Genomic DNA, 17,857 nt, shown 5'->3' with positions numbered 1-17,857 from the left:
ACAGATAGTGACAAATGCATTAATGTATTTATCAGCAAAAATTCAAGCAACCAGTTATAAATGCTATTTCACAAATACCTTTTTACAAAGACAAAAAGGAAAGCTGATTATATATTTCAATATGCACTGTACCAATGCATTATTTTATAATATCACTATTTAAAAGCTATCTTCTCTGATTGTACCTAAAATATTACTAAATGAAATTATCCAAATAAGGACAAAGACAGTTGCCGCACCTTGTCCATCATTCCTCGCTCTGTAATGTCAGTTTCTGATCCTAAATGCTCATATAAAGAACTTCTGAAAAGTGTTTTTTGCAGATTGGATGTGGAAGCAGTCAGCTTTTCAAAACTTTCCTGAATTCCTAAAAATCACAGCACAAAAAACAAAAAGAATGTATATTAAATATTTGATGGTAAAATATAGATTCCACACTATGTGGGATCATCTTCCTTCTTCAAATAATTATCCTCCACATACTACAGGAGTTTAGCTCTTGATAAGTTATACAGATATAACTACACATAAAAATGCCATAATGTTTCCCCAATGTCATCTCAACAACAACTTACATGTATATAGTGCCTTTAATGTAGTAAAACATCCCAAGGTGATTCACAGGAGTGCAATCAGACCAAAAAAAATCTCCTACACCTATGTGCTATAAAGTTCCAGGATCACACCTTTGTGCCAGTTCGTTCTGACATGAAGATAAACTGAAACTAACCAGCCACTTAACACAAAGCCCCAAGGTGCTAACCTATGCAGGTACTGAAAGGTGGAATCACGGTATATTGAAGACACATTGGGTGGCCTTGGAGAGCTAACAGAACGATTCCTAGCTTAAAGAACCTTAGTTGCTCAGATAGCCGCTTGGATTTGGTTAAGCCAAACGTCCGAAGAGATGTGGAGAACAGGCAGTTTCAGAATATGAATGAAAGGCCGACCAGGAGTTTTAAGATAGGCTGCAAAGTGCCTAATCGGAAGCCTTCCGGACTCAATATCGAGTTCAACAATTTCAGATCATAACCTCGGCCCCTATTACATTTTTACTTATATTTTTTATCCACCCCTTTGTTTTGGTTTTTCCCTTCCCCCCCTTTCCTTTTTTTTTCCTCTCCCACATGGCAGCTGTCTCTCATTCTGCCAGGACATTTCACACCTAATCTGAGCTGTCTTTTGTCTCCACTAGTCCTATCACCATCTCGTCTCGTTTTGAATACCTCTTAATGTCTCTTCACTTCTTATGTTCTGTCCCAGCCCTGCCTTTCGATCTATTTCATTTCCTTTCCAGTTTTGAAAAAGGGTTAGACCAGAAACGTCGACTCTAATTTATTCTCTCCACGGATGTTGCCTGGCCTGCTGAGATTTTCCAGCATTTTCTGTTGTTCTTTCGGATTTCCAGCATCTGCAGTATTTTGCTATCGTACAATTACCTGGATTTGCCTATTTAAGAGCAATGGCTTTAAAGGGACAAGCTAAATTAACAGCTGAACATTACAACTGTGTTTCAGACCCCAAGCAACCCATGAGCAAAGTCACACAAACTATTTTTTGCGCGCTTTATCATATGGCGATATAAGTATGAGTTTTCAGTCTTGTAATTGTCACTTCAATAATACTTACTGAATCTCATGCCTTCTTTTGTTCCAGTCAGTCTAAACTTCACTAGATCAAAAAATTCTTTGATTTGTTTGTCATAAAGTTTTCTAATGCTTTCAGCATATACCTGATACAAAAGCAACAGTGAATTAAAATTGTGAGAAGGAAGAAAAGATTGCAACATCAATAGCAATTTCAAATGTAATTTTACAGTATTTCACCCTTTTCTTGTACTTCACCCAAGTCACATTATGGATCTGCCTAGATATCAATCATGCAAGGAATTCCAAATGCAGTCTTGATGACCCACGTATTAGATGTTCTTTCCATCCAGTGGTATGAACAGCTGTTGCCAGCATCCCACCTGAACTGTTAAGGTGCTTCGGTGCTGGCAGCTCCTTAATTGAGCTTCTCTCATTTGCAATTATATCCATGGCCATCCATTGCTCAAATTTACTTTGTGGACTCCTAGATTACTCTGCTGGACTACACTGTAAGACTAAGCAACCATGACTCTGCTCTGCTATTCAGTCGCTTCAAGTTTTAAGGTAACCTTTTCTAGCCTACAGCCCACACCTGCTTTTGTTACCTGCTGAGCTTCTGACTGTACTTCAGTGCACTGCTTATTTCTCAGCTTTACTTTTCTGCTGTGTAGGTCCTGGATGGAAATCCACCATCGCCTGTGCCAAAGTCCATTCCTCCACTGGCTTCTGGACATTATTGTGACCTCCACCATCGCTGCTATTTTCAACAGAAATTGTACTCTCTGCTGGCTGTCTCTATTCTAGTACCTGACCTGTTCCTGCATCCTCAATTTCTGCTCCTAGGACAGGAAATTTTCACTCTAAACTCATCTGCTCCTGCTGGTTCCCATCCTGCTCTGGATTTTTCTCCGAATGACTTTTGATTTGCCTTGCTTTCCGCTTGCTGGCTGCTGACTCCACTCATCCTTCAGAGCTACTGTGTCACCCTTCATTGCCTCTCAAGCCCCTACTGCTGCTCAAGATCTTGTGTTCCTCACCTCCCGATAGCTGTTCCTCAAACCAGCTCAAAGGAGATTCCATTTATCTTCCACCCCTTTTTCCAGAGGAAATTCACTTGTTGACCATTAGACAACTAAAGATGTATAAGCTAAACCCCCTGACTTGCTCGGAGGTGTTAATTTCTCTCGAAATTGAATTTATCTGAATGATAGTATAGTCCTAGAAGATGGTTTGTAACCTTATAAGATGATCATTTTGAGCTTGAGGAGCAATAGAGGCAGGCACTACATGTAATCATGTTGTGTTCTGATAAAGGCAGGACAAGCACTGGGAATGATCATTAACTTTGAAGAAAGCCCATTGGCAATTTGTAATCTGTTTTATTTATAAATTTGGTTGTTTATAGGAGTCAATTCATGTCGCTCACTATTTTCCCCCAACATTTAATAACTTATCTGGCAATATATTAGTAATTTTCAATAGTGATTTACATGGCGAATAATTGCACATTTAAGAAAATCAATTATAATATATATGGCTAGAAATTACTGTTGGCAAGATTCGTGGATGAACACCTATTGGGTCGGATTTTGCGATCAGTGGTTTCTTACAATTGCAATTGCCCATAGAAATGTTATGGGCTTTTGCATTGGAAGTTCTGTTCAGCCAACTATGGAAAAAGTGCATCTGGGACCTGTGTGAACAGGGAAAGCAACTATGTATTTCCTTAACCAATCAGGTTGAAGAATCGTTAATGAGCAGCACTGAGTCTGAACCAGGAAGTGTCAGTTGGAATATTTAATTCAATGTCAAATGAGGTACAGAAAATGAAATAAAGAGAGGAAAAGAGCGATTGGATTGAGAGAGCGAGATAAAAGAGAAAAAGTAAAAAATATATTTTTTTTTAATCTCCAAACTATAATTAAAATTTGAAGGAATGAGACTTGGTTAAAGTTAATTTTCAGTGTCAGAGTGGTTGTTTGGCAGTAATTAAGACTTATCATGCCTTTAAAAATTTACTTACACTGGAATGGACAAGCCCTAACGTTTTCTAGTGAGTTTAATGTGTATATATCAGGTAAGTACAGCAACTTCACGCCATTCCATGTATTTGAATGGTGAGTCCCTTGGTAAGATACCATTCTCGCACAGCTTTTGGAGGAGCAGGGCATCTCGCACAGCAACTAACCTGATTTATGCATTTAACTGCACATGTGCGGTCACTGTAAGTTGCTGTCTGATTTACATGTTAATAATGGTGAGAGCTATACTGCAAAATCCGGCCCAATGTGATAGTATGAATGTCTTCTGTTTTAACAGAGGCATTAACCAGTTTATTACAAACCAGTCTGTGTTAAAAAAGGGGAAATTCAAATGAATAAGTTAAGTAATCGTGCATCAATAATTGCCAACAAAAATTCCTAGCATGTACACCTTACAGACCACTTTTTGACAGCCAAGAATCATCATACCTTAGATAAATCAGTAAAAATAACAGGACTGTTGTTTTTTAGCCAAGCCATTAGAGAGCTATATGGCAATAATTCATCTTGATAAAGCTTATGGTTGGGGAAGATTAGCTCTCCTGACTGTTGCATCAAGCTAACGCTTTGGTCATTTCCCTTAAAGGCAATAGAAAAAGTACTTTTAAGGCTACAGAACATTTAACAACAGAAATTAAGTCACTCAATTCCCCCTCCCAGGATCTATGAATATTTAAAGCCAAACTACTAGATTGCATGAATGAAAATACCAAAACAGTGACACTTGGCTTAGTGGGTAAATACACCCTTTGGTTTGTTACTAAGCATACAGATCAAGAGGTCCCAGCTTTGATTCCTGACATGTACTGAGTTAGTTGGTCTCTGCCAGGGCAGCAAAAGGGGTACAACAATTGAATTCAGGACAGCACCTCTAGGGGAAAGAAAAAAATATCCATGGTTCCTGTTCACGAGTGATATTCAATGATTTGTGTTGGAAACTGTCCAAGAATTAGACACTGCTGTGACATTCACAAGACTCAAACACTAAGAATGGCCATTTGGTGAGGGCTGCCGGCATCTGTGGACTATACCCCAGAATTATTCTGCACCAGTTAAAAAAACGTTGTTTATCCAAATGAGTACAGGTAGCTGAACAATACAGATCAAGAAAGTTCCAGGTTCAACATCATGTCTGGAGTTGCTGATTTCAGCCTGGTTGGATATCACAATTGGCTTTAGTACCATTAAATTAAGGAAGGTAAAAAAAAAAGAGCATGGGTACCTTCTATTAAAAAACACCTGCTGGAAGTGTGTGTGTGTGTGGACAACAGGATCAAGCTCAACTGTGATGACCCTACTCGTGAATAGCCATTGTCAAGGCTACCACGAATATAATGCTCACAGGGGTTAGCTACTAGAGGGTGATCGACAGTCTTTGGAACCATACCCCAGCAAGGAGTCAAGTCTTCAGGAGGGGAGAAAATCGGTGGGAACATTTGATGAAGAAAAAAAGACTGGCCTTAGTCTATCACATTTAGTACCTTGGTGCAAGAATGAAGTATTATCTGTAGATACTAATGAATATTGTTACTAATTGTGTAGGCCTGTCTACGTTGAGCCAATTTGTCTGCTTGAATCATTGCTATAATCAGGGAATGAACTGATGTTGACCATTTAATCTAAGTTATTCCAAATGATTAAAAATAACATGCAGGTACTTATTTTTTTTAAATGTCAGCTGAATGTCTGATGTAGAATATTTAGTCAAACTGTCAGCAGTTAGACTGCAAATTACTGACTATACACTTAAGTTAGGACTCACTCAGCAAGAAGAAACAAGCAGCATTTCATTAACAGAAGACAAAGCAAAAGGATTCCAGATACAGTCAAATTGTGACGAGCTTACCTACACATCTGCATCTAGTCAATTTAAGTTAGGTCAAGCTGACATTCCTGATCGATACAACCAACTACCGGAGTACCAACAACCGAACTATCTCCCAAATAAGTAAGGACAAATGGATATTATCATACCCTTAAAACTATTCTGTTATTATCACAGTAAGCTTTACAAAGTCTTTCTCACCAGATTTTATTACAAGAAACCAACATGTTACATTATTTACCATTGCACTTACCTGTAGTACAAACATACTGTTAATATGTCGTATGAATCGACTTTCAAATAGCTGCCGCAAATTCTCAAACTTTATTAATTGTTCTACCACACTTTGCAGTTTTCGATGGCCTAATAAAACCAGAGTTTTAAAGGGAAGTCAAATTAATGTTAACAACTATATGTATAGATAATAAAGTTTCACAGTTATTTCACTAATATAGGCTCTTTTTTGGCTCAAAGACTGGATTAAAGATGAATGCCAGGCTTGTCTAATGTTAAACATCAGCCTACAGCATTGCTTATCTGGATATCGCAATCCTGTGACAATTGCCTATTGAAAATCTTCAAATAGGAGCTACTGGTAAATGGAAAAATTCCTTTTTTATCACATCAATGAAATTATAAAGATGAATTATTGTGAAGAATCAGTATTGTGTGTGCTTTTTATTAACTGTTTACAGTTTAGAGTCAGGAAAATAATTGAACAAATTTGGATTACATCAGTGTGCACTGCTTTGTTCTACAGCTTGTACTCCACTCTGCAAAGTTGTAATGACAATATCACAGGCGATATGTGTCCATTGACAGTGGCCAGCAACAGGTTAACCTATCAATACCAGTGGGGGTATGATTTTCCCACCTTGGAGCTGCAAAAATGATGGAAGAAATGTGTGGGATGGCAGTAATATCAGCCTATCTTATTTTTCATTTCTATGATGGTGCTGACAACAGAGATAAGACCAGATAAAATCTAGTCTTATTTCCACCATCACTAAAAAAGTCAGCTCCGATTCACAATTGTGAAAAAGTCACTTTTGGAGTTCTGTCCCAGTGAGAAGAATGCAGACGAATAATAGAGGGGAGATCTATTGATGATTGGTCTGTATTTCTGTCCTCAGTGGGACAGCATTCCACCTGTGAATATGGAAAGAAATGAAATATGAAAATGGGTAAAACATGGAAACTTACTGCACAGGTCACATTAATGTTTGCAGTTCCCTCGCAACCAAACAAAATTATAGTCATAGTACATAAAGAATATGTTGCAGATGTATAGTCTACTATCACCCATAAATGGTCACTAAAGCTGGTAATCTAATTTATGTTACAAAAAGCAATGCTGCAATAACTGAAAATACTACTACATCTAACCCCTATTTTATTCAGCAGTGTTTGGTGTGGCCAGTGGAAAACGATTCCATTCCCCAACACAATCATCGTTTACCTTGACTGGCATACAAAAGCCCACCAAAATATTGTGAAAGGTACATCAAATGTCTTTTAATTTGTAGTATCTACTCCCACCAAAACTGATTAATACCGATTAATTTAGATATTCCTGAGAGATTTAGGACTCAATGAATAAAATATAGTAAAAAATCGAGGCCTGTACTTCCCTGGCCTGTATTCAAAATTCTTTTTAAATGAACGATGGAAGCTGCTGGAAGCTGAAACTAAGTGCCAATAGGTTATATATCTATGCATAGCCTTGGAAATGTTAAGAGGTTGGCTGCCTCAATCAGGAAGTGAGCACTTTGTGAGAGCTTTCTGTGCAATTTGTGTTCATTGAGGTGAGGGCATGGAACACTTTTTGTATCAGACACCCAGTGCTGACATCAAGCATTCCCAGGTCAGGTGCAAGATAAAGTTACCACTTCCCCAGCAAGGTACCGAGGACGAGGGAAGAGATAAGAAATAACTTTTATTTATATAGCACGTTTCACAACCTCAGGACATTCCAAAGCACTTCACAGGATTTATTTTAAACCCAAGTCCCAGATCTGAAAGGCCAGTGACTGACTCACTGCATCTCCCAGTTCTCCCAAGTTGGTTTTAAAATATATGGGGCTAATTTTGAATAACAATTAGAGAGTTATGATAGTTTCCTATAATGTTTTGAAAGGTTATCCAGCTATGAACAAAGTTGGAGAGCACAACCCTGACTCAAGAAGGTACCTGAATTTTTGAAAGTGGTACAAAGCTGGGTGAGTAGTATTAATAGCACTTAAGCATACATTAGTTCAAGCATCTATTTGGGCTATAAGCTACATAAAGGAAAGCAACAGGGGAGAGAAAATATAACCATACCTGGGAATAACTTAACATCCATACAATTACTCAGAGCTTCAACAGCAGCAATGCAAGCCTGTAAGCTCACAGATGTGGACAGATCACCACTTCTTAATGCATGTTCATGTTCTTTAGCAAGGTCCAGCTTGTGCTATCAGATTAACAATAATTATTATGAAGAACCAAGCAGGATATTTACATTAGATACAGAAACATTAAAAAAATCAATTTAAATGCTATAAGAAATTAAAAACAATGATCAATTTAGAGTAATGTAACAATATATTAAGTCTACATCAAATATTTATTGAATAATAACAAGAGAAGAGGGATAAGGAAGGATTGTGGGATCTCATGATACATCAGAGAACCAGGAAAAGCATCCCTGCTAGTAATTCTGCAGGCATGGAGAAGGTTTATGCTCTTCCTCCTCCTTTTAAATTGTGTTACTTTAATATGCTCCAATAGCGTGTGGAGAATTTCCATTGAAAAAATATTACCTCATTTGGTATGGATTTCTTCATTCCTTGAATTAAAAGAATCTCCACACATAGGTCGGAATTTTCTTTACCTGGGCGGGTCCAGTGCGAGCGGTCGCCATGGCGGGTCGCGACCCTGTTCTTGCTTCCATCCTGCTGCAGTAATCGACTTTGCGCTAATGGGGCCTATTAAGCCCGCCCTGCGCGTTACCTGGCCCTAGTAAATGGTGCGGGTCTGATGACATCATCCATGACGCGTTTTCAGCTGGGATATTTAAAGGAGCCGTGGCCACATTGCATTTGAAGGTTCATCTAGGAGTGTGCAGTCACTGCACTGGAGAGTTTGATTGTTCCAAAAACTTGGAAACATGACTGCATAGAGGCAGAGGGCTGCACCCAGATTCTCAGATGACTCCCTCCATATGTCTGTGGAGGGAGTCAGAGCACGCAGGGAGCTCCTCTTAACTTCAAATGGGTGGAAGAGACCTCCCCAGGAGACAAAAAGTACCTGTCTCCAAATTGCAGAGAGGTCACAAGCAGGTCAGGAGGACCTGGGTGCAGTGCCGGAAACGTTTCAATGATCTCATTAGATCAGGAAAGGAGAGTAGAAAGCTACACTCAACTTCATCCTGCTGTGCCTATCATCACATCCCCATCACTCTGCCTTCCCAACCCTACTCCTGCACATCCTTACTCATACCAACATACCTTGCATATCCACCCAACCCTCTCTCTCTATCTACATTATCACATCCCCATCTTACTAGCCATCCCTCACACTCACCCTCATCCAAATGCAATCATACCAACTAACAACACACAAGGAGGCCATTTGGCATTGCTACCCCACTCCATTATAGTCTCCCTCTAAAGATGAAACCCATCCATTCCTTACACTCATTCCATCACTCTCACTCAACTTTCTCTTCTTTCCCTCCTTGCAGGAAAAGAGAGCCCACAATAAGAGGGAAAGGGAGAGAACTGGAGGTGGCCCTCCATCATTGGCCACCTTCACAACAGCAGAGGAGGTTGTGTTAGAAGTACAGGTAGACTATCCTTTATCCGAAAACCTCGGGACCAGCCAAGTTTCGGATAAAGGAGAATTTCGGATTTCGGAAGGTGGGTCGGCAGGGGTCCGCGGGGGGGTCGGCGGGGGGTCGTGCGCACGACTTACGCTGACGTTCAGCGTAAGTCAGTCGGGGTCGGCGGTTGTCGGGGCCGGCGGGGTCCGCGGGGGGGGGTCGGCGGGGGGGATCGGCGGTTGTCGGGGTCGGCGGTTGTCGGGGCCGGCGGGGTCCGCGGGGGGGGGTCGGCGGTTGTCGGGGCCGGCGGGGTCCGCGGGGGGGGGGGGGGGTCGGCGGGGGGTCGTGCGCACGACTTACCCTTTATCCGAACTTCCGAAACCGGAACCCTCTAAAAACGGAAGGTTTTTTCGTTCGTACGCACGACTTACGCTGAACGAAAAAACCTTCGGTTTTTAGAGGGTTTCGGTTTTCGGAAGTCCGGATAAAGGGTAGTCTACCTGTATTGGGAGTCACCGAGCAGCTGGAAGTGGGAGACGGAAAGGGGGAGACATCTCAGCAACTTGGTGACAGAATTACATATCATACAGCTACATGACATACAGCAGTCACTCATATGGGGACTGATGTCAGCAGCCAGTGAATGTTCATTATGTGCATAATGGTATCTGTACCCATTCTTCATATGACATATCTAACTCATCTCCTTACTCTCCCACAGGTTCATCAAGAGCCCCCCCCACTGTCCAGGAGGAAGAGGAAGTCAACTCCTCAGAGGAGCCTCCAGCCTCTGAGGGTGCACTGTCACCAGACATAAGCGCACCCAGCACCAGCGCAGAGATGCAGACCTCGGTGGGTCTCATGCAAGATAGAGTAGTGTTGTTACCTGGTGCGTCACAACTCACAAGTGAGCAAGAGCAGATGGTGGAGACAAGGACAGCAGTGCAGACTCCTCGTTGGAGGGCGCAGGACCCTCCCAGCTCTGCTCAGCTGCATGCAGATGCTGAGCCTCGGGGGCCATCAGAAATAGGGTGATCCTGGAGGTGCAGGAAGAAGTGCAGGTTTTGCGGCCGCGATGTCTACAAATTTCAGAGAATGGAGGAGTCCATCTCCAAAATGAGCACCACCGTGTCGCAGGCGATGGTGACTATAGGCTCTTCCATGGAAAGGATGGCCACCTGCATGGAGTAGCTAATCCGCCACTTACAGGAGCATATCTATGGAGAATGACGACAAATGATGGAGGGCCACCTCCAGTTCTCTCCCTCTCACAGACCTCCTCTCTAGGAGGGATGTCAGCATAGATGTGGATCCTCATGGCCCCACTGATGTGCAGCAAGGTGCTCTCCAGCTCCTTGCTAGCAGGGAAGTGTGGGTGGCCCATGAAAGGGATGATGGAGAGAGGGGACATGGAATTGTGGGCCCCTCTCAAAGCGCTTACAATTCTCCCCCGTTGTCATCCCCTCAGTAAGAGCCGCAGATACCTCCTCAGACAGCGATGGCCGAGTCTGCCCCTGTACAGCCGCAGGAGGAGCAGACTTTGGCAGGGCCATCAGAGGCTCCAAAACCTAGAGGATGTCTGCCAAGAGTGTCTAAGCATTCGCAGCAGGGAAGTGAGCAGGCTGCCTCTACCTCTGCTGAAGCCACAGGGGTAGCACCTTGTAGAAGCGCGCGTAAGAGAAAGATTCACAAGGGTGTTTTATTCAATGTTAATGTCAAGTTTCCGTTAATGTGATCTCAACCATAAAAATCTTAATTTTCACCACTTTCCGGTCTTGGATAAATTTGTGTGCACCTTTGGAAGTGGCTTATTGAGTTGCAGTGAATGGTGAGACATAACGGTACCTCCACCAATGGTCATCAGTGTCAAAAGAATGGCTTGGTCATTGTAGGGATCCCTTATGGTGTTGCTGTGGGGTGGTGCCAACCTGGCACAGCATGTGGCAGCCATATAGGTGTAATGCGTAAAGTTAAGTAAATTTGGCCATGATGGGGCCATCCCTTGCCTCCCGAGTAGCAATGTGCTCAGGTGCTGGTGAGATCTGACCCGTAGGTTCCTTCAGCTCCTGCTCCTCCTCGATTTCCAATTGATGCTCCTCCTCCTACTCCTCCTCATCTGAAGAGGTTGTGCGCTCAGTGCCTTGCTCCTTATGCAGCGCTAATCCTCGCTGCTGCACTATGTTGTGCAGGGCGCAGCAGACCACGACAATTCTGGAGACCCTGGCTAGTGTGTATTGAAGGGCTCCTCCAGATCTTTCGAGGCATCTGAAGCGCATTTTGAGCATGCCTATTGTCTGCTCTGTGACACATCTGGTGGAAATGTGGCTTTCATTATATCTCTCCTCGGCCTCACTACTTGGCCTCCTCAAGGGTGTCATGAGCCGCATCTTCAGTGAATAGCTCTTGTCTCCAAGCAGACAGCCAGAAAGTCTCTTTGGAGGAGTGAAGAGCTGAGGGAAGGTGGACTGGCGAAGGACGAATGAGTCATGGCAGCTGCCAGGGAATTTGGCACACACATGCATGATGATCTTCCTATGGTTGCAGACCAGTTGCACATTGAGGGAGTGGAAGCCCTTGCAGTTGACAAAGACTCCTCGGTTATGATGGGGTGCCCTGATGGCCACATGTGTGCAGTCGATGACGCCCTGAACCTATGGGAAGCCAGCCAGAGTGGCAAAGCCGAACGCCTGCTCAGTAACACTGGCTTCATCAGTGGCAAAGTTGATATAATTGGCTGACTTGTCAAACAGGGCATCGGTGACCTGTGTGATGCATCTGTGCCTGGCCGACTGCAAGATGCCGCAAATGTCTGCTGCAGATCCCTGGAAGGAACCTGAGGCGAAGAAGTTGAGGGCGTGGGTGACTTTGACAGCCACTGGTAAAGCATGTCCACCCGCTCCTCTGGGTTGCAGGTCTTGCTCCAGCAATGTGCAAATGTCTGCGACGACCTGGCGCGATAGCCTGAGCCTCCTTTGGCACTGCTGCTCAGTTATGTTGAGGAAGCTCATCCTCTGCCTGTATAACCTGTGTTGGGGTACTGCATCCGGTGCGGTGCAGCCCTGCGCTGATGCCCTCTGTCCTGTGCAGCCTCAAGTGGTTGAGGAGAAGGTTGGTGTTGTGCCTGATGCTGCTGGTGTTGGGGCTCATCGTGGTCCGATTCTGAGGACCAAGGTGAGACAATATAAACAGCACCCATGCTGATGGAATAGATGGCAGGTCAAGTAGAGATGAGAGAAGTAATCTGTTAATGGTGTGATCGATGAGGTGAGACTAGATGGCAACTTTGCTGGAAACACTTGCAGCCTCTAGAAAGCTAAATCTGTGCTGGGAATGCAGTCAGCAACAGCTTCTGCCTGAGGAAAGTGATCAGCTGTGCGGTGGGAGCTTTAATAGTACATTTCATGCTGTCAACTAATCAGCTGGATCAATGACCACTCAACTCCCACCTCAAGTTGACAGACGTGGTTCCCGAGCTGACATGAATCCCGTGGTCATGCAGGGAAATTTGAAAGGAAGTCTAAAAAAGATGCTTAAGGGTCTGAAAACAAGCTGATAATCACTTAAATTAGGTTGCCCGCCTCTGCCATTCGGGTCGCTGCCGCACCGGAAAATGTGCCCGAGGGAAAGGCGCGTGGGGGCGGGATGAAGGCGGGTTCCCAACCCAATCCAACTTATTTCAAATTTCCCACCCGACCCGCCTCCGATCGCGCCCGCACGTACCCCAGAAAATTCCGACCATAGTCTTACCATATATTTTCACAGGCCCTGCTGAATGCTTAATCATCTCGAGTTAGGAGAATGTTAAATAATTACTACAGCCTAGGTCAAAAGAATTGGTGCATAGGGTTTGCCTTTCTAAGAAATGGGAACAGCAGATCGAATGTTGTCACCAGTACTGATGTTTGCTCCCCAGAAACCAATCAAAAATACAGAATTTGGAATGAAGACGAATGTTATTGCTGTTGGATGCTGAGTGACACATAGTTTAGCATACTGTTTTTGTGCTTCGATTGAAGGAATAGTTTCCTCTCTCTCAGGCTAAACAGGGCCTATGTGAAAGGAGACTAGCTAGTTCCAAAGCGGTTTCTAGTGTACATGAGTCTACGATATAAAACTGCTCACAATTCGCCATCAGTTATCAGTCTCAATCAGAAAAAAAGCAAAAATGGTTGGTGCAACAAACAGAAATGTCCTACTGGAGCGACAGTTTATTTTCTACAGTAAAATTAAGCCAATTTGTTAGGGAAAAGTACAGAAAGCTTTAACTAGTGCTATATCTACACCATGAGTACAATGCTGGATGTAAAATGTGAGAATTATTATTACCCAGTAATGAGACCTCTAATCTTGATGTGGATCAAAATTCATTAAAAAAAAATGTCACAGACTTGTGGGGCTAGAAATTCGTTACAGCCAAGAAACAGGCAGTGTTTAGACTAAAAATGGTTAAGTAGTGCCACCTGAAAATCGTCTAGGCTGCACGCAAAATCACGGGCAGCACTGTGGTGCCCAGGACCCACACACAGTGCAGGAAGAAGTTTAACGAGCTCACACGGGTGGTCAGGGTGAGTGAAGGCTTCAACAAATGCTACATAGCAACATCTGTACCACAAGCTACACACAATGCTCAATGCACCACACCCCCAGCACTCACCCACCAACAATCTCTACCTAGCAACACTCACACCTACATCTCACATCTTGCACACAATGACAGCTATTCAACTATGGCAGACACAAGGGTCATTAGTTATTAGAATTCAAGTGATATGTGTGATATGTTTATAGATAAATGTATTAATTGTGTTTGGAATATTTTGTGGTCTCTCTCATTTCACCTTTGCGCCCAGGAGGACGCTGTAATACACCATGAGACAGGGATTGTATGATGGCAATGTGGTGAGCTACGGGGATCTGGGGCTTCATTCATGCGAATCGGAGTCTGATAAGCCGGTCACGGACAGCCTGTTCAGAAGGCCAATTGTCTTACTGCCTCCGCCCTCCCTCCTGCTCCCCCTCTTCCACCTCCTTCTTCTTCTGCTCCTCTGCCTCATTGTCCTCCTAATGTGGTCCCGCAATCCCTGATGGCAAGGGCTGCGCCCTCATGATGATCAAGTTGTGAAGCATGCAGCAGACCACCACGAAATGGGACGCCCGCTCCAGCATGTACAGGAGGGCTCCTCCCAAGTGCTCAAAGCAGTGGAACAGTTGCCTCAGTAGGCCGATGGTCTGCTCGATGGTGTTCCTGATGGCAGCATGGCTCTCATTATATGAATGCTGGGCACGAGTGTTGGGATTGTGGAGGGGAGTCATGAGCCAGGTGGAGAACGGATAGCCCCTGACTTCGAGCAGCCAGCCGCTAGCTTGATGTGGTGGTTGGAAGAGTGCTGGCACACCAGTCTGGCACAGGATGAAGGCAGCGTGGCTGCTGCCAGGATAGCGGGCATTGACATTGCGAATTCGTTGTGTGTTATTGCACATAAACTGCACATTAAGTGAGGGGTAGCCTTTGCGATCTCAGGATTGTTAGCGGTACCCACAAAGCCACGTGGGTGCAGTTGATGGCACCCTATATCATCGGGATGCCAGCTATCCTGGTAAAAGCCACATGTACGCTTGTCCTGCTTTTCTCTGGTGATTGGGAAGCCAATGCAGTCTCTTCTCCTGATGTAGAGAGCCTCAGTGACTTCCCAGTTGCAGCGATGGATGACGAACTGTGAGATGTTAGATATGTGTCCTTCTGTAGAATGGAAGGATCTGCTGGCGAAGAAATTGAGGGCTACGGTGACCTTGACTGCCACTGGGAGAGCAGTGGTCGCCCTGATCTGAGGCTGCTGGTCTGGTTGCAGGAGGTGGCAGGGTTCTGTGACCCTAGGTGGCTAAGGCCTCCTGTTGAGAGCCCTGATGGCTCTCCTCCCTCTGTGCACATGTTTCCGTCTTTCTCGCTGCCTCCGGTCCCTCCACCGTAGATCCTGGAGGGCGAGGTCGACTGCCAGTACAGCCCCAATGACTGTGAGGAAGTGTTGTAAGTAGAAGCCTTTAGCAAATAATGAATGACATCTGCCCCTGAATCAACACTCCCTGTCACCAAAAAAACTTATAATAACTAAAGAAAGCTCTTTCAGTTGCAGGGAGTAGTACACAGTCACTAAAACTGCAAAACCCTGTCAGGTGCAGCTGATTGGGGATGGTGCCTTTACAGATTGCTGCTGCTGCAGCCTGCTTCCTGTTTGGTAGACAACAGCTCTCCCGGTCATTGTTCTGCGTTGCTGTTAAGGTAAGTGGCTAAATCCAATGTTGGCGATCGGGCGTCCAGTGAGCGTTACACATTCATTGACGTCACAATCTCTTTCATTTAAATCGCCCTGGCGCAAGTCATAGAGTTATACAGCACAGAAAGAGGCCCTTCGGCCCATCGTGTCTGCACCGGCCATCAAGCCCTGTCTATTCTAATCCCATTTTCCAGCACTTGGTCCGTAGCCTTGTATGCTATGACGTTTCAAGTGCTCATCTAAATGCTTCTTGAATATTGTGATGGTTCCTGCCTCTACCACCCTTTCAGGCAGTGAGTTCCAGATTCCAAGCACCCTCTGGGTGAAAAAGTTTTTCCTCAAATCCCCTCTAAACCTCCTGCCCCTTACCTTGAAACTATGCCCCCTGGTTATTGACCCCTCTACTAAGGGGAAAAGTTCCTTTCTAACTACCCTATCTATGCCCCTCATAATTTTGTACACCTCAATCAAGTCCCCCCTCAGCCTTCTCTGCTCTAAGGAAAACAACCCCAGCCTGTCCAGTTTCTCTTCATAGCTGAAACGCTCCAGCCCAGGTAACATCCTGGTGAATCTCCTCTGCACCCTCTCCAATGCAATCACATCCTTCCTATATAACAACAGAAAATGCTGGAAAAACTCAGCAGGTCAGGCAACATCCGTGGAGAGAAATTTGAGTTGACGTTTCGGGTCGAACCCTTCTTCAAAACTGGAAAGAAAAGAAAATAGATCGAAGGCAGGGCTGCGATCGGACAAAAGAAGTAAAAGAAACAAAAGTAGTAAAAGAGACAAAGGTATTCGAAGCTGGACGAGATGGTAATAGGCTGAGATTGGGTGTGAAGTGTACTGGCAGGGCAAGAGATAGCTGCCAGGTGTGAGAGAGAAACAAAAGGAAAGGGGGGGGGGGAAAGGAGTGGAAAAATTACAAGTAAAAATGTAATAGGGGCCGAGGTTATGATCTGAAATTGTTAAACTCGATATTGAGTCCGGAAGGCTGCAGAGTGCCTAATCGGAAGATGAGGTGCTGTTCCTCGAGTTTACGTTGAGCTTCCGTGGAACAATACAAGAGGCCAAGGACGGTGAGGTCTGAGTGGGAATGGAGCGGTGAATTAAAATGACAGGCGACCGGAAGCTCGGGGTCACCCTTACGGACTGAACGGAGGTGTTCCGCAAAGCGGTCAACCAATCTGCGTTTGGTCTCCCCAATGTAGAGGAGACCGCATCGTGAGCAGCAAATACAGTATACTAGATTGCAAGAAGTACAAGTATATAGTGTGGCGACCAGAATTGCACACAGTATTCCAGCTGTGGCCTAACTAGCGTTTTGTACAGCTCCATCATAACCTCCCTGCTCTTAGATTTTCTACCTCGGCTAATGAAGGCAAGTATCCCATATGCCTTCTTAACCACCTTATCTACCTGTCCTGCTGCCTTCAGGGATCTATGTACATGCACACCAAGGTCCCTGTGATCCTCTGTCCTTCCTAGGCTCCTACCATTCATTGTGTATTCCCTTGCCTTGTTAGTCCTCCCAAAATGCATCAACTCACTCTTTTCAGGGTTAAATTCCATTTGCCACTTTTCTGCCCACCTGACCAACCCGTCTATATCGTCCTGTAGCCTGAGGCTTCCCTCCTCGCTATTTACCACTCCACCAATTTTCGTGTCATCTGCGAACTTACTGATCATACCTCCCCACATTCATATCTAAATCATTAATGTACACTGCAAACAGTAACGGACCCAGCACCCATCCCTGTAGTACACCACTGGACACAGGCTTCCAGTCACAAAAACAACCTTCAACCACCACCCTCTGCCTCCTGCCACTAAGCCAATTTTGGATCCAATGTGCCAAATTGCCCTGGATTCCATGGGCTCTTACCTTCTTGACCAGTCTCCCATGCAGGACTTTGTCAAAAAGCCTTACTGAAGTCCATGTAGACTACATCAACTGCTACCCTCATCCACACACCTAGTCACCCCCTCAAAAAATTCAATCAAATTGATTAGACATGATCTCTTCCTGACAAAGCCATGCTGACTATTTTTGATTAATCCTTGCCTCTCCAAGTGGAGACTAATTCTGTCCCTCAGAATTTTTTCCAATAATTTCCCTACCACTGATATTAGGCTCACTGGCCTATAATTCCCAGGTTTATCCCTACTACCCTTCTTGAATAACGGTACTACGTTAGCTGTCCTCCAGTCCTCTAGCACCTCCCCTGTGACCAGAGAGGTTCTGAAAATTTGTGTCAGAGTCCCTGCAATCCCCTCTCTTGCCTCACACAGCAGCCTGGGATACATCTCGTCTGGGCCTGGGGATT

The 17,857-nt window shown here is 44.4% G+C and overlaps 1 protein-coding gene across 2 annotated transcripts in view; it reads right to left on the bottom strand.

Moving 5' to 3' along the window:
* Nucleotides 1–17,857, bottom strand: part of LOC147125086 (exocyst complex component 1-like) — a 189,892-nt gene that overhangs the window by 84,652 nt on the left and 87,383 nt on the right. For both annotated transcript variants that reach the window (XM_085997193.1, XM_085997183.1), the window contains 5 exons: nt 7,779–7,911; nt 5,710–5,819; nt 4,061–4,210; nt 1,630–1,732; nt 240–367 (listed from right to left, as the gene is read on the bottom strand). In XM_085997193.1, coding sequence (XP_085853319.1) covers nt 240–367; nt 1,630–1,732; nt 4,061–4,210; nt 5,710–5,819; nt 7,779–7,911 — 624 coding nt within the window. The remainder of the gene's footprint in view (nt 1–239; nt 368–1,629; nt 1,733–4,060; nt 4,211–5,709; nt 5,820–7,778; nt 7,912–17,857) is intronic.

Source organism: Somniosus microcephalus, chromosome 1, assembly GCF_052327205.1.
Source record: "Somniosus microcephalus isolate GS21.2 chromosome 1, FLI_Smic_1.0, whole genome shotgun sequence".
Lineage (NCBI taxonomy): Eukaryota > Metazoa > Chordata > Chondrichthyes > Squaliformes > Somniosidae > Somniosus > Somniosus microcephalus.
This window is presented reverse-complemented; position numbering and strand designations above follow the sequence as displayed.